Genomic DNA, 15,963 nt, shown 5'->3' on the forward strand with positions numbered 1-15,963 from the left:
AAGAACAATAACCAACAAAGAATAGAAACCAACAAAGAACAATAACCAACAAAGAATAGAAACCAACAAAGAACAATACCAACAAAGAATAGAAACCAACAAAGAACAATAACCAACAAAGAATAGAAACCAACAAAGAACAATAACCAACAAAGAACAATAACCAACAAAGAACAATAAGCAACAAAGAATAGAAACCAACAAAGAACAATAACCAACAAAGAATAGAAACCAACAAAGAACAATAACCAACAAAAAATAGAAACTAACAAAGACTAATAATTAACAAAGAATAGAAGCCAATAAAAATTTTTTTATTTATTTATTTTATTTGACGAATATTTTTACCAGATAAATTACTTCAGAAATTATTACAATTCTGTTACAATGTCCTATTATAAAATATAATAAAAATTATAATCAATTGAAGTAATAAGGTGATTAGAAATGTTATAAAAAACATTTAAAAATAGATTTTTAACATATTTTTAAATTCAACCAACGAGTTGATTTTCCTAATTTCTAATGGTAGATTGTTATAGACTTTTGCACCAGGTTTCCTCTAAATAATTTGATAATTGGATATGTACAACTCACTTGATAATTTTTGATATAGTTGGTATTACAGATATAGGTCAGTAGTTTTGAATGTCGTTGTGGGACTTTGATTTGTAAATTAGAAGAATTCTTGAGCATTTCTAGTCAGTTGGATTGGTTGATGTCTTCAAAGACATGTTTATTATGTGAGTAAGTGGTTTAGACAAGAAGTTAGCTGTGTCTTTCAGTATTGATGATGATATACCATCTAGGCTGATAGACTTTTTGTTTTTAACCCACGTAATTCTTTTTCTATTTGATAAACCATTACTCATATAAAATTAAAAGACCTGTAAGTACAAGTTGGTTCCCAATGTGATAAAGCCCATACACAGTCTTTTAAAAAATTAATTCTTTAAAATAGATACCGAATTACAAAAACATTCACAAAAAGCAGATGATATTTCTCGAAGATTAGAGGTTGGAGACAAGTTAATAATAAATGTTGTACTAGTTGAAGATTTAGCTTTGCAAGGGTAAATATTTTTAATGTTATACTAGAAACTTTCAGTTTCATTTGCAGATTTGTATAGTATATTTCAGTGGTTGTTCCTGTTTTGATAGTTTTATAAAAGCGTTAACTTCATTTCTTTTGTTTTTAAAAAGCTGTTTGTCAATTGCTAACTTTAATTTACAAAATTTATGTAAAGCAAGTAGATTGTCACGTATGTTCATATGGTATGTAACTTCCACTGTTAGCTATGGACATGGTTTGCCTCAAATGCATTTTTCAATATTTGGGGACATTTTAAAATTATGTGTTTCATGTTAGTCCGTGATGTGTATACATTAGTTGAAAGTAGAACCGAGAACCAATCATAGCTAGAAAGCAAACTACAGAACTCCTGTTTAGTGTATTGTAAAATAGGGAAGTTGGGGTTTAGGTATTTCAAGGCATCTGGTGGGCGATACAGGACACAGAATAATATACTCTTTGTATTTCAAAGAATTATTTCAAAACAAATGCTATCTATTTTGTTAGTTTGTAGATCATTACGTCTCACCCACCTCAACTTAGTGGATATGTAGACTGCAACTCCTCCGCCAAGTCCATTTTGACGTGTGCTGTTTAGAAATGCATAACCCTCAATATCATATAGTTCACTAGGGTCCTCTTTGCTAATATGGGTTTCAGTTAATCTAAATATGTCAACGCTTTTATTGCTGTTAAACAGATTGACGATATTAGACTGTTTTTTCCACAGATCACAAACATTTTAATGAAAGAATTGCAAGTGTTTCGAATATCGTAGGATTTCAATTTCTTCTATTTCTGTGTTAGTTTGATTTAAATACATTGGCCCGGGTATATTTTTATGTCACCTAATAAGAATAATAGAATTTTTAGGAAAATTTTTTCTTTTAGTGTGATTTTCTTTTCTTGTTGGTACCGCCATAATGATGTTTGCATAAATGTTAAACCAAATTCTATAACTTTCAAAAGATGTTTCAGAGTAACATATCGACTTTGAGTTTTGCAGTGATGGCAGTTTAACAGTTATTGTAGAATAAACTAGAAGTGTAATATAGATAAAGTTGATTATTTAAAGAAATTAGTACTATATAATAGTGGTATAATAACTATACATAAATATGGTATAATAACCAACAAAGAATAGAAACCAAAAAAATTTCTAAGCAACATATATAACAAATAGCAATTAAAATACAAACGAAAGTAAGAGATAATCAGTCACAAAAAATTTTTGTAAAAATCATATAAAAGATTTAAATAATTGCTAATTATTAGGTATTGTATACCTAACATATTATCCCAATAGTACAGATAGTAGGAAAAACAAAAATATGTTTGATTGTATACTCTGTAAGAATCAAAATGGTATACTCCTAAAAATTATTACTATCTTCACAGTTTAAATTAGAATAGAATAAATTGTGATTACCCTGCCTCATATCCTACAGCCTTGAAGGAATTGCTTCTCTAGGCAAAAGGTAGAAAAACTCAACTCTGACTCAAAACACTTCTTACTTTGGACTCTTGGTTGAATAAAAGTTAGAAACGCTGTCTCAATTAAAATAATTACCTTTGGCAAATGTTAACTCCATTTGGCTACTGTCATGCAGATCTAATAAGCAAAAACTTTAGGGGTACATAGAAAATCTCTGTTAAGCAACCTTGCACCCCTTCATTCTAATAAGCTGTCATAGATCTAAACTTATATTACAATGTTTGTTGCCTAAATGATGAACAATCTTCTTGACTCTTTTAAGTTGTTAATTGTTGCTCCTTGGTAGTGACTATGCATTTCTTTTTGTTATCTCTTAATTAGGGTACAGCTCTAAAACTCAATTTTAGACAGCTAATGGTTCTAAGGCCAGCTGGCAAAAAGACTTTTCTAAAATCTGTGGTAGCTCTTAGAGCTGTTGATTTCATTGTTGCAGATAAAAAGAGGCATGGGCACATAGTATTAAGTCATCAAAATAAGGCAGATATCAAGATGTAGGGCTTACGCCTTAATTATATCGTGTATTTTTTTCTAAGTATACAACATATTCCTTAAATGATTTTTTTTTATATCTATTCATGTTTTGAAAGTTTTAGCTGTTTAGTTTCTATTTAGACAAAAGTTTAAAAAAGTATTGAACAAAGTAAACAGTTTATAAAATATAAAACTATAGGAAAATAGAATAAAATAGAAAAAGAAAATCTAGAAATGTTACTTACATATATTCCAGTTCAGTGGTCAAAAATATTTTTCTATTTTTGAAATATCTATTTGTGATAATCTTAACAAAATGTCAATAGGTTTCGATGTTCTTTTTAGATAATAAACTCTTTTTATAAGTAAAATCATATGTAACTAGATAACAACATTTTTACTCTATGATCATTCTAGAGATAATCTTTAGAGTGAACTTTTGATTATCTTTAAAATGATTTATCTTTAATTTGATTACCAATAGTCACAACTATCTCCATTTCCAATGTTGACTCTGGTGGTTTCAAATAAATTATATTTGAAAATCTCTCAACTTTTAAATGTTGTTTTTCTATAACGCTAACTTACTAATTTAATATTATGCAGTGAATTATGCATTTTAAATATGCTTAACTGCATTTTTTACAATAAAAATGAAATGCAAATAAAACAATTTTATTTAAGATGAATGAATTAACAATGAGAATAAATAAATCATAAACAAATAAAACAAAATTTAAACTTTTTAGTTTAAATTAATAGTGTATGAAAAAGTTAAGATCTTTTTAACAAAATAGGAAAAAAAATCTTTGCTTACTTTTGATGCATTTGATATGGCTTTTTTGTTAGCGCAATCAATGCCTGATTGAATTGCTTGTCGTAGTGGTTCTGGAACATTTGGTGCTATCTCTTGGGACTTAGTAGCATTAACTCCAAGTTCACTACAATATTTCACAGCCATCGGTAAAAGCTTGTCTGTTGACAACCCTGTTTCCATGTCTATTTCAACCTATATAATACATAATAATACATCAAACTTATATATACACCTTTAAGTAAAGAGCATTTGTACATATGCTTTGAAGCATTCGTACATATGCTTTGAAGCATTCGTACATATGCTTTGAAGCATTCGTACATATGCTTTGAAGCATTCGTACATATGCTTTGAAGCATTCGTACATATGCTTTGAAGCATTCGTACATATGCTTTGAAGCATTCGTACATATGCTTTGAAGCATTCGTACATATGCTTTGCAAACTTGCAGCAAATTAAAGAGATATATAAAAAAGTAACTTTGTTTTTAAAAAGTTGTTTTGTAATGATGCTAGAAATTTTATTTATTTACAAATATATATATATTTACAAATTTAACATACTAAACTTATTAAAGTTAACAATTATGGTAATAGAAATATAAAACATAACTTATTTTTTTATTCCTTTAACTGTTTTACATATAAGTTTATTTACAACTGTTTTACATATAAGTTTATTTATGATTAATGTAAAATACAAAGTTTTTCCATATTCTAGATGGAAGATACAAAATAAATACAATATACACAATACAATAAAACTAACTTTTAATTATACCAATTACATATGCATATTTAATTAAAAATTTAAGAAACTACATAGATATTTAAAGATACTATATCTTATATTAAGATATATTACATAGCAATGACGTAAAGTCCCAAAAAAGACTCTGGTATCACGTTACAAAAATTACTGTTTGTTCTATGAAAAAATATTTGTTATACACAGCAAAATCGAAGATTCTTGGTCAAGAATTTTTGTTCTTATTTCAAGAATTTTTGTTCTTATTTTAAGAAGTTGATTCTTGTTTTAAGAACCTGATTCTTATTTTAAGAACTTGATTCTTATCTTAAGAACTTGATTCTTATTTTAAGAACTTTCTTCTTATTTAAGGATATTAAAACATTATTACTAATTTTATAATATCATAATAATATTATAAAAAATTGAAAGGATTTGTGACAAATTCTAAAAAACGAGGTTGAAAGGATTTGTGACAAATTCTAAAAAACGAGGACCTTATTTATTTTTGTGTGTGTGTATATGTGTGTGTGTGTGTGTGTGTGTGTGTGTGTGTGTGTGTGTATATATATATATATATATTTATATATTAAAGGCCCTACCTTTTGACAGGTATTCCTAAACAAATCATTAAAAAAATCATTAAATTAAAGCCACTAAATTTCCCCTCCTGTTCCCCCTCCCCCACTATCTGATAGACCCTGCATTAATTTAATAACATGGCATGTTAACATGCCATGTTATTAAATTAATGTATAACATGTTATACATAAGCATGCTTTACATAAGCATGATACAAGATGTTTTACATAAGCATGTAACATGCTTATGTAAAGCATCTATGTTTCTGGTAAATATATTGCTTTTGGATGTTGTTGTTGTTGTTGTTGTAATGTTGAGTGATTTTTTTATTTTTTTGAAATAAACTTTGAGAATTTCTATATAAAAGTTTTTTTTTCATTATTATTATTATTTTCTTTATACTTGACTACTTTTTAGTTGTCGCTTAAATTTAATTTTGCTGTAAAAATGTATTTTAAAATTAGGTGAATAAAAATATAATAAAATTTAAAAGAGCTTTCTGTTTATATGGATAGTTTTTGATGACTATTGTTATTTTTTTGATTTACTTTTTAAGCACTTTTTTTGGAGAAAGAATCGATATATGGTAAATAATTTATTAAACTCATTATGAATGGATTCACCTCCTTGTTTGTTTGTAAATAATTTATTAAACTCATTGTTAAATGGATTCGCCCCCTTGCCTTGTTGCTTGTACTTTCTTTGTATTAATATATCTTTTAGTAACCTTAAATTATATATCCTAAATCATTGTTCAGTTAGTGCAACCATAAATCACAAACTAATGCATAAAATCATGGAATAATTTACCATATTTTAATCATGGAATAATTTTTTTTTATATTCAATTCAAATCACTAAACTATATTAAAACTTGTTTTTATGCCTTTTTTTGGAGAGATACTGTTTGTAAAATGTTGGGCTCATTGTGGGTTATTATTATTATTGCTTTTGGTTTAATAATATGTAATATAATATTATTGCTGTTTTAATATTGTTATTGCTAATTTTTTTTAGATTAGTACTAGTATTATTTCTAAATATCCATGAAATGCATGTGTATGTTTTATACACACACGTGATATATGTGTGTGTTTTCTTTTTAGGCATTGCAAGTTTTCAAATATACGCAATGTAATGTAAGTAAAGAAATCATTACTTTTAGTAAATTTAATATTAATAATTAATTTTGTTTGTTTTTTACATTCTTTTATCTTTATTTTTATAACATGATCTAATTAAATGCTCCAGAACAAAGTTATTAGAACTTGGATGCTAAATTTACTCAAAAAAGGACCTGGGTAAATAAATGTTCAGTTGACAGAGTTGATAGAATTGCAACAGTTTTAGAAAAATACCCATGTTTCTCTAATGTGACAGTGGTATTTGGGTATGATGTCAGGCTATTTGGGTATGATGTCACACCTAAATCAGCATGTGTATTTATATATATATATATATATATATATATATATATATATATATATATATATATATATATATATATATATATATATATATATATATATATTATACATATATATATACATATATATATATACATATATATATATATATATACATATATATATACATACATATATATATACATATATATATATATATATATATATATATATATATATATATATATATATATATATATATATATATATATATATATATATATATATATATATATATATATATATATATATATATCAAAGTAAGGATTTCTAAAATTTTAACATATGAAAAGATGTTAATGTTAAATTTTAGATTTGAGTTAGTTAAATTTATTTTCAGATAAAATAAATCCTTATCATAACAGATGATGGAGACGAGGCAATCCTTTTGCATGGCAAAAAAATTATTTTACGAAGTATTTCATTTTCTGACGCCGTGATTGGACTTATTGGAATACACTATGTAATGGACATGGATTATGACTCCCATGTCATGATGGCATACACAATTTACATTATATTTTACACTTACATTATATTTTATTTAAAGCTCAACAGAAACTCGTTTGAGTCAGATGAGTAGCCTATAGGAGGAGTTATTTTAAGCAAAAATGTCCTTGAAATAAGAAAAAAATTCTTATTGATAAAAATAAATCATCTTTATTTGAGCAAAAATATTCTTGAACCAAGAAAAAAAATTCTTATTTTAAGAATATAAATACTTGAAACAAGAAAAAAATTCTTATTCTGAGCAAAAAAATTCTTGAAACAAGAAAAAAAAATCTTGTTTTAAGAATAAAAGTCCTTGAAACAAGAAAAAAAAGATGTTTAAGAAAAAAAATTCTTAAGACAAGAAAAAAAGTTCTTATTTTAAGTATAAAAATTCTTAAAACAAGAAAAAAAGTTCTTATTTTAAGAATAAAAATTCTTTAAACAAGAAAAAAAGTTCTTACGTGGCGGACAAGTCTTTTTTTTTCTTGTTTTAAGATTTTTTTTGCTTAAAACAAGAACCTGTGTAAGTTATGAAAAATAATTTTTTTTAAAGATATATTAAAATGGACATGAAAAAAAACTGATCAGTTTTAATTTCGAATTAATGTTACACGATGTGTAAAAAATTTTTACAAACTTTTTGAGTTTATTAATTTTTACAAACTTATTAATTGAGTTTATTAGTTTTTACAAACTTATTAATTGAGTTTATTAATTTTTACAAACTTATTAATTGAGTTTATTAATTTTTACAAACTTATTAATTGAGTTTATTAATTTTTACAAACTTATTAATTGAGTTTAAATATGAGTATTTAACTCATAAATACTTCTTATATTTGTTTTAAATAAGTATTTAAAACAAATATAAAAAAAGAGTGGGAAAAGATATTACTTTGCAAAAAGAAAACCTTGTGCTTTTGTGAGAGCATCTTAAAATAGTTTCTGTTAAAATAGTTTTTATTCTAAAGTTTTAATGCTTTATACTATTGACGTTAAAATATCATAGAAATAATAAAATGTTTTAAATTTCTATTAGTTCAAGTTTTAATCAAGTTATTTTTATTAAATTTTAAATTAGTATAGATATCCTTGGTTTAGGAAGGGTGAGATGCTCTAATTTTATGTATATATAGCACATATGTTGATATTTTTTTTAAGATACACATTTTGAGAAATTTTATGCTTAAAAAACAGAAAGCTGCAATATATATACTTTATATTCATGAGAATTAAGCACTTTTTCTATCAAATCTTGGCTGACTTTAAGTTTTCTCGCAAAATCTTTTTGCAACTGACAGAGATTTGTTTTTCTGCAAATGATAGAAAAATCTTTATATTTATCTTTATATCCTTCCTTTTCTGCACTTCCAGCTTTTTATTCAGTAGATTAACATTACGATTAAACAATAACACATTAGCTTTTAAAAATATGATTAAGCTGTTTTAAAGAATATGGTTAAAAATATGGTTTTTGCGTAATTAACAATAAAAGAATGTCAGATTTCATTTCATCATTATTCTCAAATAAAACTTAGAAATACATTCTCCCCACAATATTACTTTTGTGCTCTCTTTAAAAACTCAATAAAGTTATTTCATTCTGAACCAATAAATTTTTTTTTTTTTTTTTTGCAGGAAATTCCTGTGAAAAATTCTTGTGACTGTTGTGATTGTTCCACAATCTTTGTGGAAAAATTCCTAAAATTTTTAACAAAAAACTCTTTGATATTTTAAATAAAATTCATCCCATCAGTATTAAGATTACATTTAGTCCTAAAATTTTAAATTACATTTAACAGTTGTCAACCTAAGCAAAGATTATCTTTCATTTTAAACATAAAAATTTATTCAAATTTTCCTTCAAGTTAAAATTAGAGAGTATTCAATTTCAGTAATTTGTCTTGTTTTAGTTAGCAGCTGTTTTGCTTTAGTTAGCAGCTGTTTGATTGCAAGTGATTGTATTTGTAAATTTTTGCATTTTTTAATTAGAAAAATGTTTTCATTTTTGAAATGAAAACATTTTTCATTTCAAAAAATTTCAGTATGTTAGAAGCCTCAAAAAAGAATCTTTTAATTACTTAATTAGACAGAAAAATGGGGTCTATAATTTAATTAAGACGGTTTTAAATGTTTTAGTTTAAATAATAATAAACCTTTTGTTTTTATTAACAATCTGAAACAGTCAAAACTAACATACTTTCAATTGTCTATAAACAGTGTCAAGCAGCTGATTTTAGATTGCAACAACATTGTAATGATCAATGCTTACCAGAGTTAATGCTTTGTTTATAAACAATAATTAGTCAAATGAAATGATATTCTGCAAGTTATGATGTCTCTAATAGACCACTCATTCTAAAACAACACCAGAACATATTATAAAAGGAAAAAAACGTTCTGTAAGATTAGCAATACCAACTGCAGTCAATAAAAATTTAACACCAAACATTTGATATCTATTTGTCACACAATGTAGAACAAGAGCATTTACATACTTTTCAAAACTGATAAACATTAGTAACAATCTAAGGGCTAATGATCTGTTACCTTGTTTGGTACATTTGGTACTTAATAAATCTCATACAAATAATAATGGTTTTACAAACGTTATCAATTTATCATTTTTTGATTGTTTTTTAAAACTTCTTTACTCCCAACAACCACTATTTAAGTTGGGTGTTACCTGAAAATAAAGAACATCATTAAAGATCAAGAAAATGATTAACAGAAGTAAAAAATTGTTAAAAATGTATAGTTTAGGAAAACATGAAGACAGGAGAAAATGCCCAAAAAAAGACATTTAAAAGTTTCTAGAGCATGAAGGAACAAATTTTGAGCAAAAACTGTTATGAAACAGCCAGATTTGTAGAAAAAAGAAAGAGATCCAAGATCCATGACAGTGGGACAGAGGTTCAAACTTTGCAGCCAGTTCAGGTCCAACTACATTTGGGCCTGATCTTGCAGTAAGGAATTGGAGAAAGGAATTGGCAAGCACAATAAAGGGAGGCAACCTTAGCAGATGCTAACTTTACAATGTATTGTATATATGGTTTCCATGAGAGGTCAGGTCAAGATAGTCTGAAAAGAATTTATTGTAAAAGCCATTAAAACTTCACAACTTATTTCAGAATATAATCAATGTCAATTTGAACTCGATATCTGGATGCAAGCAGCTTCAGGAGAAAAAGTTAGAGATAGAAGTACAAAACTTAGAGTATTATAAATGACATGTGTCTTAGTGTGTTATAAATGATATGAAAAAACTTCAGTATAATAGCGTCCTTGAAAATGTTAACGCTTTTTATTTGGTTTTTCTTTAGATTTATTAAAAAATGTTTTTTGGTAATCTTCAAAAATTAAAAATAAAAATCATAATGACGTAAAAACACTTACACGAAGAGTCAACAGACATGTCAAATATTTCTTTTGATCTCCAATCACCATCGCAATGGATATTAAAGGTAATTCAGCTTTGATATTATCTTCAATTGGAACTGGAGCTATATTTTCACCTCCTGCAGTTATGATCAATTCTGTAAAAAAATGATTCAAAACTTTTTTTTTAAATTTTACAAGAAATTTCTGAAAGTTTTTGTAAAATTTAAAAAACAATATTTATAATGCTTTTTTTAACTTTATAAAAATCTGAACTGTTTTCTTTATTTTATATTTGTTCTATGAGTATTTATATTGCAGGAAATAATACATTTTTAACAAAACTTTTTAAACGCATAAATTCTAAAACAAAGGAACACATTTAATTACCTTTAATTCTTCCAGTTATATAAAAGAAACCATTCTAAATAGATACAAAAAAAAAAAGCTTATAAAACAAACAACAACTTATTTTAAAATAAAAAATTGAAAAGTAATTAAAAAAACAAACATTTTACAACACTTACATTTAAAAAAACTTATTAATTTAGAAAAAATATTTTTGTCTTTTTTTTTTGCATTTTTAAGTTTGCAATACAAACCAATTTACCTGCTATAAGTCATTATTTGAGACTGTATCATAATTTGATCACAATATTAATAAAAAAAAAGCAATTATGTGTACTTTATGTTTAATATTATTTATTTTATTCATTTTATTTTGCATAGACAAACAGGTTTCAACTTTACTTTAAGTAATTCTTTACTTTACTCTTGTAATTTAATATTGCACCTGGCACCAAACAACAAAAAACAGAGAGAAGATATAATAAAAAAATTATAATGGATCTACTGATATTATATATCAGCTTAAATAATGCATCAGCATTATTTGTCACATCTGCTGAAATTTTAAAAAGATAAAAAATAATAGATAGATCAGTTACTAAGATCAAAATTTTAATCAGTTTTAATCTAAATGGTTTTTCCAGTGAAGAAAACAAACAAATTATTCCCCACTTTTTTACAACGGAAAGAAAACTTATTTACTCAATAATGTAAACTTAGCATCTGAAACAAATAATTTGAACACCTGTCTAAACTTTTTTTAGATGTTCCTCTCGCAAAGACAAATGAAAAAAATAAAGTTCCCTTTTTTCTAATTTTTGATGTTTGAATCCTTTCTTAATCATATAACTTTAAAACACCTTGACAAACATGGCAGCTGTTGCCAAGAAACAAATTGAGCAAGTACTACTGAAGCAGTTTATAAACATATTAGACAAAATCATTGAAAACATAAAACTTAATTTTTTTTTTTGAAACCTGAAACCTTGGAGCAGTTTAATCAAGTCTTAAAATTTTACAAGGAAACTTTTTATATTGTTTCATGCTTTGTTATATAATATATTATATCATGTTATCACCTCATTGTTAATTAGCACTATGCAATAATTGTGTAAATATGTATAACTTAAATTACTTGAGAAACCTAAAAAAAAATCTATGTTAACTAACCATGAAAAAAATTAGAGAATTATTAACAAAAAAACCCAAAAACTAAAAGCTTAAGAATTTAATAAACCAAATATTTCACTATCTGCAATAGCAAATCTTTAAGCATAGTGATACTAAGATGCCAACTTTTATTTTAAACTTGGTTTAAAGTGGATGATTTGAGGCTCAAAACCCATTTAATATATGCATAACTATAAAAAAATGAGTCAATTACTATGAAAAACAAGTCAAACACTATGAAAAACAAGTCAAACACTATGAAAACAAGTCAAACAATATGAAAAACAAGTCAAACACTATCAAAAACCAGTAAGACTTTATTAAAAACATGAAAAAATTAGCCAAAGTATTTAAACTGAATGATGAAATTTTTATAAAAAGTAAACAACAATCAAGCGAGAAAAGATTTAAATTTATGTGCATAATTTATGTGTATTATAAATATTATGTGCATAATTTATGTGTATTATATGTAAATTTCTACTTATTATACTTCCTTTTTTAATTTTTTTTCATTTTCAATTTTTTATATTTTGTGTATGTCATTAACAATTTAGGTTAAAACACCCATTTACCCCTTATTTGCAATATAAAACCTTTGAAATGCAGTGATGACTAATGTATAGGCATATACATGTTTAAATTAGTGTACCACTTATAATTCCAAAACTTGTGGTAACTAATCATGTGTTCTCAAAAAAATTTAAAGCTCAGTTTAAACTTTAGTTAAGACTGATTTAAAAAAATGCCAGAAATTAAAGTAATGGTATGCAGCCTTTTTTTTATAGCTTGTAAAAAACACCAAATGTATGCAACACAACACAATAAAAAAGAATGTTATATTTGATTTTTTTTTTTTTTAATCTTTTAAAGATGATAGACCAAACTACTTTAAAAAACAGAATACACATGGAATCTTCTTTTGAGCAACATGGTGGATACCCAACACTCAAAGGAAAATCTTTTTGATATACAGAGTAATACATAAACTGTATTGTATTTTCATGAACCAAACAAACCATGAAAACAATTGTACAAATGTAATATTGGGGTATGTGTTGTGCTTTGAGAAATATCACACTGTTTATGATATTGATTTTAAATAGATACTTAGATATTATTTTTAATTTTTTTTTTTTAATACTTGTAATTTTTGAAAAATGCTGAAGCTTTTACACACCAAAATTAGAAGGCAGTGCATTTGACATTTGTGCAAGAAATGTAACTTGTTAAATATTCAGAAAAAATCATTATATATTAATTTGTAATATACATAAATATTTGTAAATAAAACCTTATCACGCTTTCCAACATCTCCACTTCTTAACCAGCCATCATTGCTTAACACTTCTTTTGTTTTTTGTTCGCTATTTAAGTAACCCATCATCACATTGCGACCTCTGAAGCTTAACTAAAAAAATCATTTGTGCTTAAAGGATAATTTTATTAAACAAAAACAAATAAATAGTGGCAAATGAAAACAAGCATTAAAAATAGTGGATAAAAATAAATGGCTAAATTGTAAATGAATTTAAAATTATCTATAAAAAGTCATTAAACATTAAATTTTTGAAATAATCTTTTCTTATAACTATAATCCTACTTATAAATATTTGCTGTTGTTATTTTTGTTGATGTGAGTTTGTTGTTGTTGTTGTTGTTAATGTGAGTTTGTTGTTGTTGTTGTTGTTTATGTGAGTTTGTTGTTGTTGTTAATGTGAGTTTGTTGTTGTTGTTGCTGTTAATGTGAGTTTGTTGTTGTTGTTGTTGTTAATGTGAGTTTGTTGTTGTTGTTGTTGTTGATGTGAGTTTGTTATTGTTGTTGTTGATGTGAGTTTGTTGTTGTTGTTGATATGAGTTTGTTGTTGTTGTTGTTGTTGTTAATGTGAGTTTTTTGTTGTTGTTGTTGTTGTTAATGTGAGTTTTTTGTTGTTGATGTTGATGTGAATTTTTTGTTGTTGTTGTTAATGTTGTTTTTGTTGTTGATGTGAATTTTTTGTTGTTGTTGTTAATGTGAGTTTGTTATTGTTGTTGGCACAATATAAGTTAAAAAAAAATAGCAGAATAAATTAGGAATATTAAGTTTAATAATTAATAATATATATTCTTAATATTTTTTTATTTTTAGTATTTTATTTTTTTATATAGTTATTAAAAGTATAAATTTTTTTAACTTTTTGAACACAAAATTATAACCCTGAATGAATGCATTAAAGTTAAAAAAAACTAAAAATAAAATTAAAATCTGAACTTTAATATAAATAGCTTATTATATCAAATAAGAGGATTTCAAATTAATTATAACTAGTTAAAGTTTTTTTAATAATTTATTATAGTTTATGACAAATTTAATGTAACTAATTGTAGTTAATAATATCTTACTTCGCCACAACCAATTTCATCAGGGTTTAAAATATTGCCTTCATTAATAGATAAGAGTTTTCCAACTGATAGAAATTTGGATTGTTTTGGTGTGGACATTGTTACAGGACCAGTAGATTCACTCATTCCATAAATTTCATTTAATGGTAAGCAGAGGCTTTGGAAGTACTCTAATGTTTCTTTTGATATTGGAGCTGCACCACAAAACAACATCTGGCAACGATCCAAACCTAACTTCCTATGTAACTTTAAAAATAAAAGATCTGTTTTTAACATGGTTTTAAAAAAAATTTGCAATGATATAGATATATTTAAAAATATATTTATAAGATATAAAAAAAAAGTGCAGTGATATAGATATATTTTTCAAGATACAAACATAATAAAAACATATAAAGATAAAAAATACAGAATAAGTTTAACAGAACAAAAATTAAAATTACTAAAATATAGATAAAAATCTTAATAGTTAATTTCTTACTAATAATAAATTTAAAAAACAATACTTTTTTAATTAGTCTTTTTGCGAGGAATGTTCCAAATGGTTCTGATTCTCTAAATAATTTACTCACATTTGATTATAACAATTAAAAATAATAACTTGAATATTTAGATAATAATATATATCTTGATAACTTAAAAATAAAATTAAAATGAGACCATTACCCTAATTCATGATTTTTGTAAGCAAGTAAAAGTTTTTGCTTCGTCCAGCTACTTAACTTCTTTTTAAAACCTGTCATGTTTGCTCCAACACTTTTTAAGCTTTCTTCAATTTTCTCATAGACTCTTAAGTTAACAAACTATTAGAAGTATATAAATAATGCTTTACCTGTTATAAATTTTACAATATTTTCTATCTTTCTATAAGTTTATTTGTATATATATATATATATATATATATATATATATATATATATATATATTTATATTTATATATACATACATACATGTGTATATATATATATATATATATTTATATATATACACATATATACATGTATATATATATATTATATATATATATATATATATATATATTTATATTTATATTTATATATACATATATACATGTGTCTATATATATATATATTTATATATATACACATATATACATGTATATATATATATATATATATATATATATATATATATATATATATATATATATATATATATATATATATATGTATATATATACATATATATATATATATATATATATATATATATATATATATGTATATATATATATATATATATGTATATATATATATCAACTTGTTTCTCCGCGGGGGCGACTGAATAAGTGCGAATTTCATAACTGCGAATCTGCATAAGTGCGACTGGCATAAGTGCAAACTGGCACAAGCGCGAACTGGCATAAGTGCGAATCACTTGCAGAAACTGGCATAAGTGCGAACTAGCACAAGCGCGAACTGGCATAAGTGCGCCAAAAGAATTTGCAAACATTGGCATAAGTGCGAAGTGGCATAAGTGCGAACTGGCATAAGTGCGAACCAACTGCAAAAACTGGCATAA

General features: G+C 25.0%; 1 protein-coding gene across 4 annotated transcripts in view; it reads right to left on the reverse strand.

The window, feature by feature from the left end:
* Window positions 1-15,963, reverse strand: part of LOC100215899 (long-chain-fatty-acid--CoA ligase ACSBG2) — a 54,275-nt gene that overhangs the window by 4,315 nt on the left and 33,997 nt on the right. For all 4 annotated transcript variants that reach the window (XM_065816458.1, XM_065816457.1, XM_065816456.1 and 1 more), the window contains 7 exons: window positions 15,088-15,210; window positions 14,928-14,976; window positions 14,422-14,667; window positions 13,334-13,450; window positions 10,912-10,945; window positions 10,540-10,679; window positions 3,856-4,047 (listed from right to left, as the gene is read on the reverse strand). In XM_065816458.1, coding sequence (XP_065672530.1) covers window positions 3,856-4,047; window positions 10,540-10,679; window positions 10,912-10,945; window positions 13,334-13,450; window positions 14,422-14,667; window positions 14,928-14,976; window positions 15,088-15,210 — 901 coding nt within the window. The remainder of the gene's footprint in view (window positions 1-3,855; window positions 4,048-10,539; window positions 10,680-10,911; window positions 10,946-13,333; window positions 13,451-14,421; window positions 14,668-14,927; window positions 14,977-15,087; window positions 15,211-15,963) is intronic.

This window comes from Hydra vulgaris, chromosome 13, assembly GCF_038396675.1.
Source record: "Hydra vulgaris chromosome 13, alternate assembly HydraT2T_AEP".
NCBI classification, from domain to species: domain Eukaryota; kingdom Metazoa; phylum Cnidaria; class Hydrozoa; order Anthoathecata; family Hydridae; genus Hydra; species Hydra vulgaris.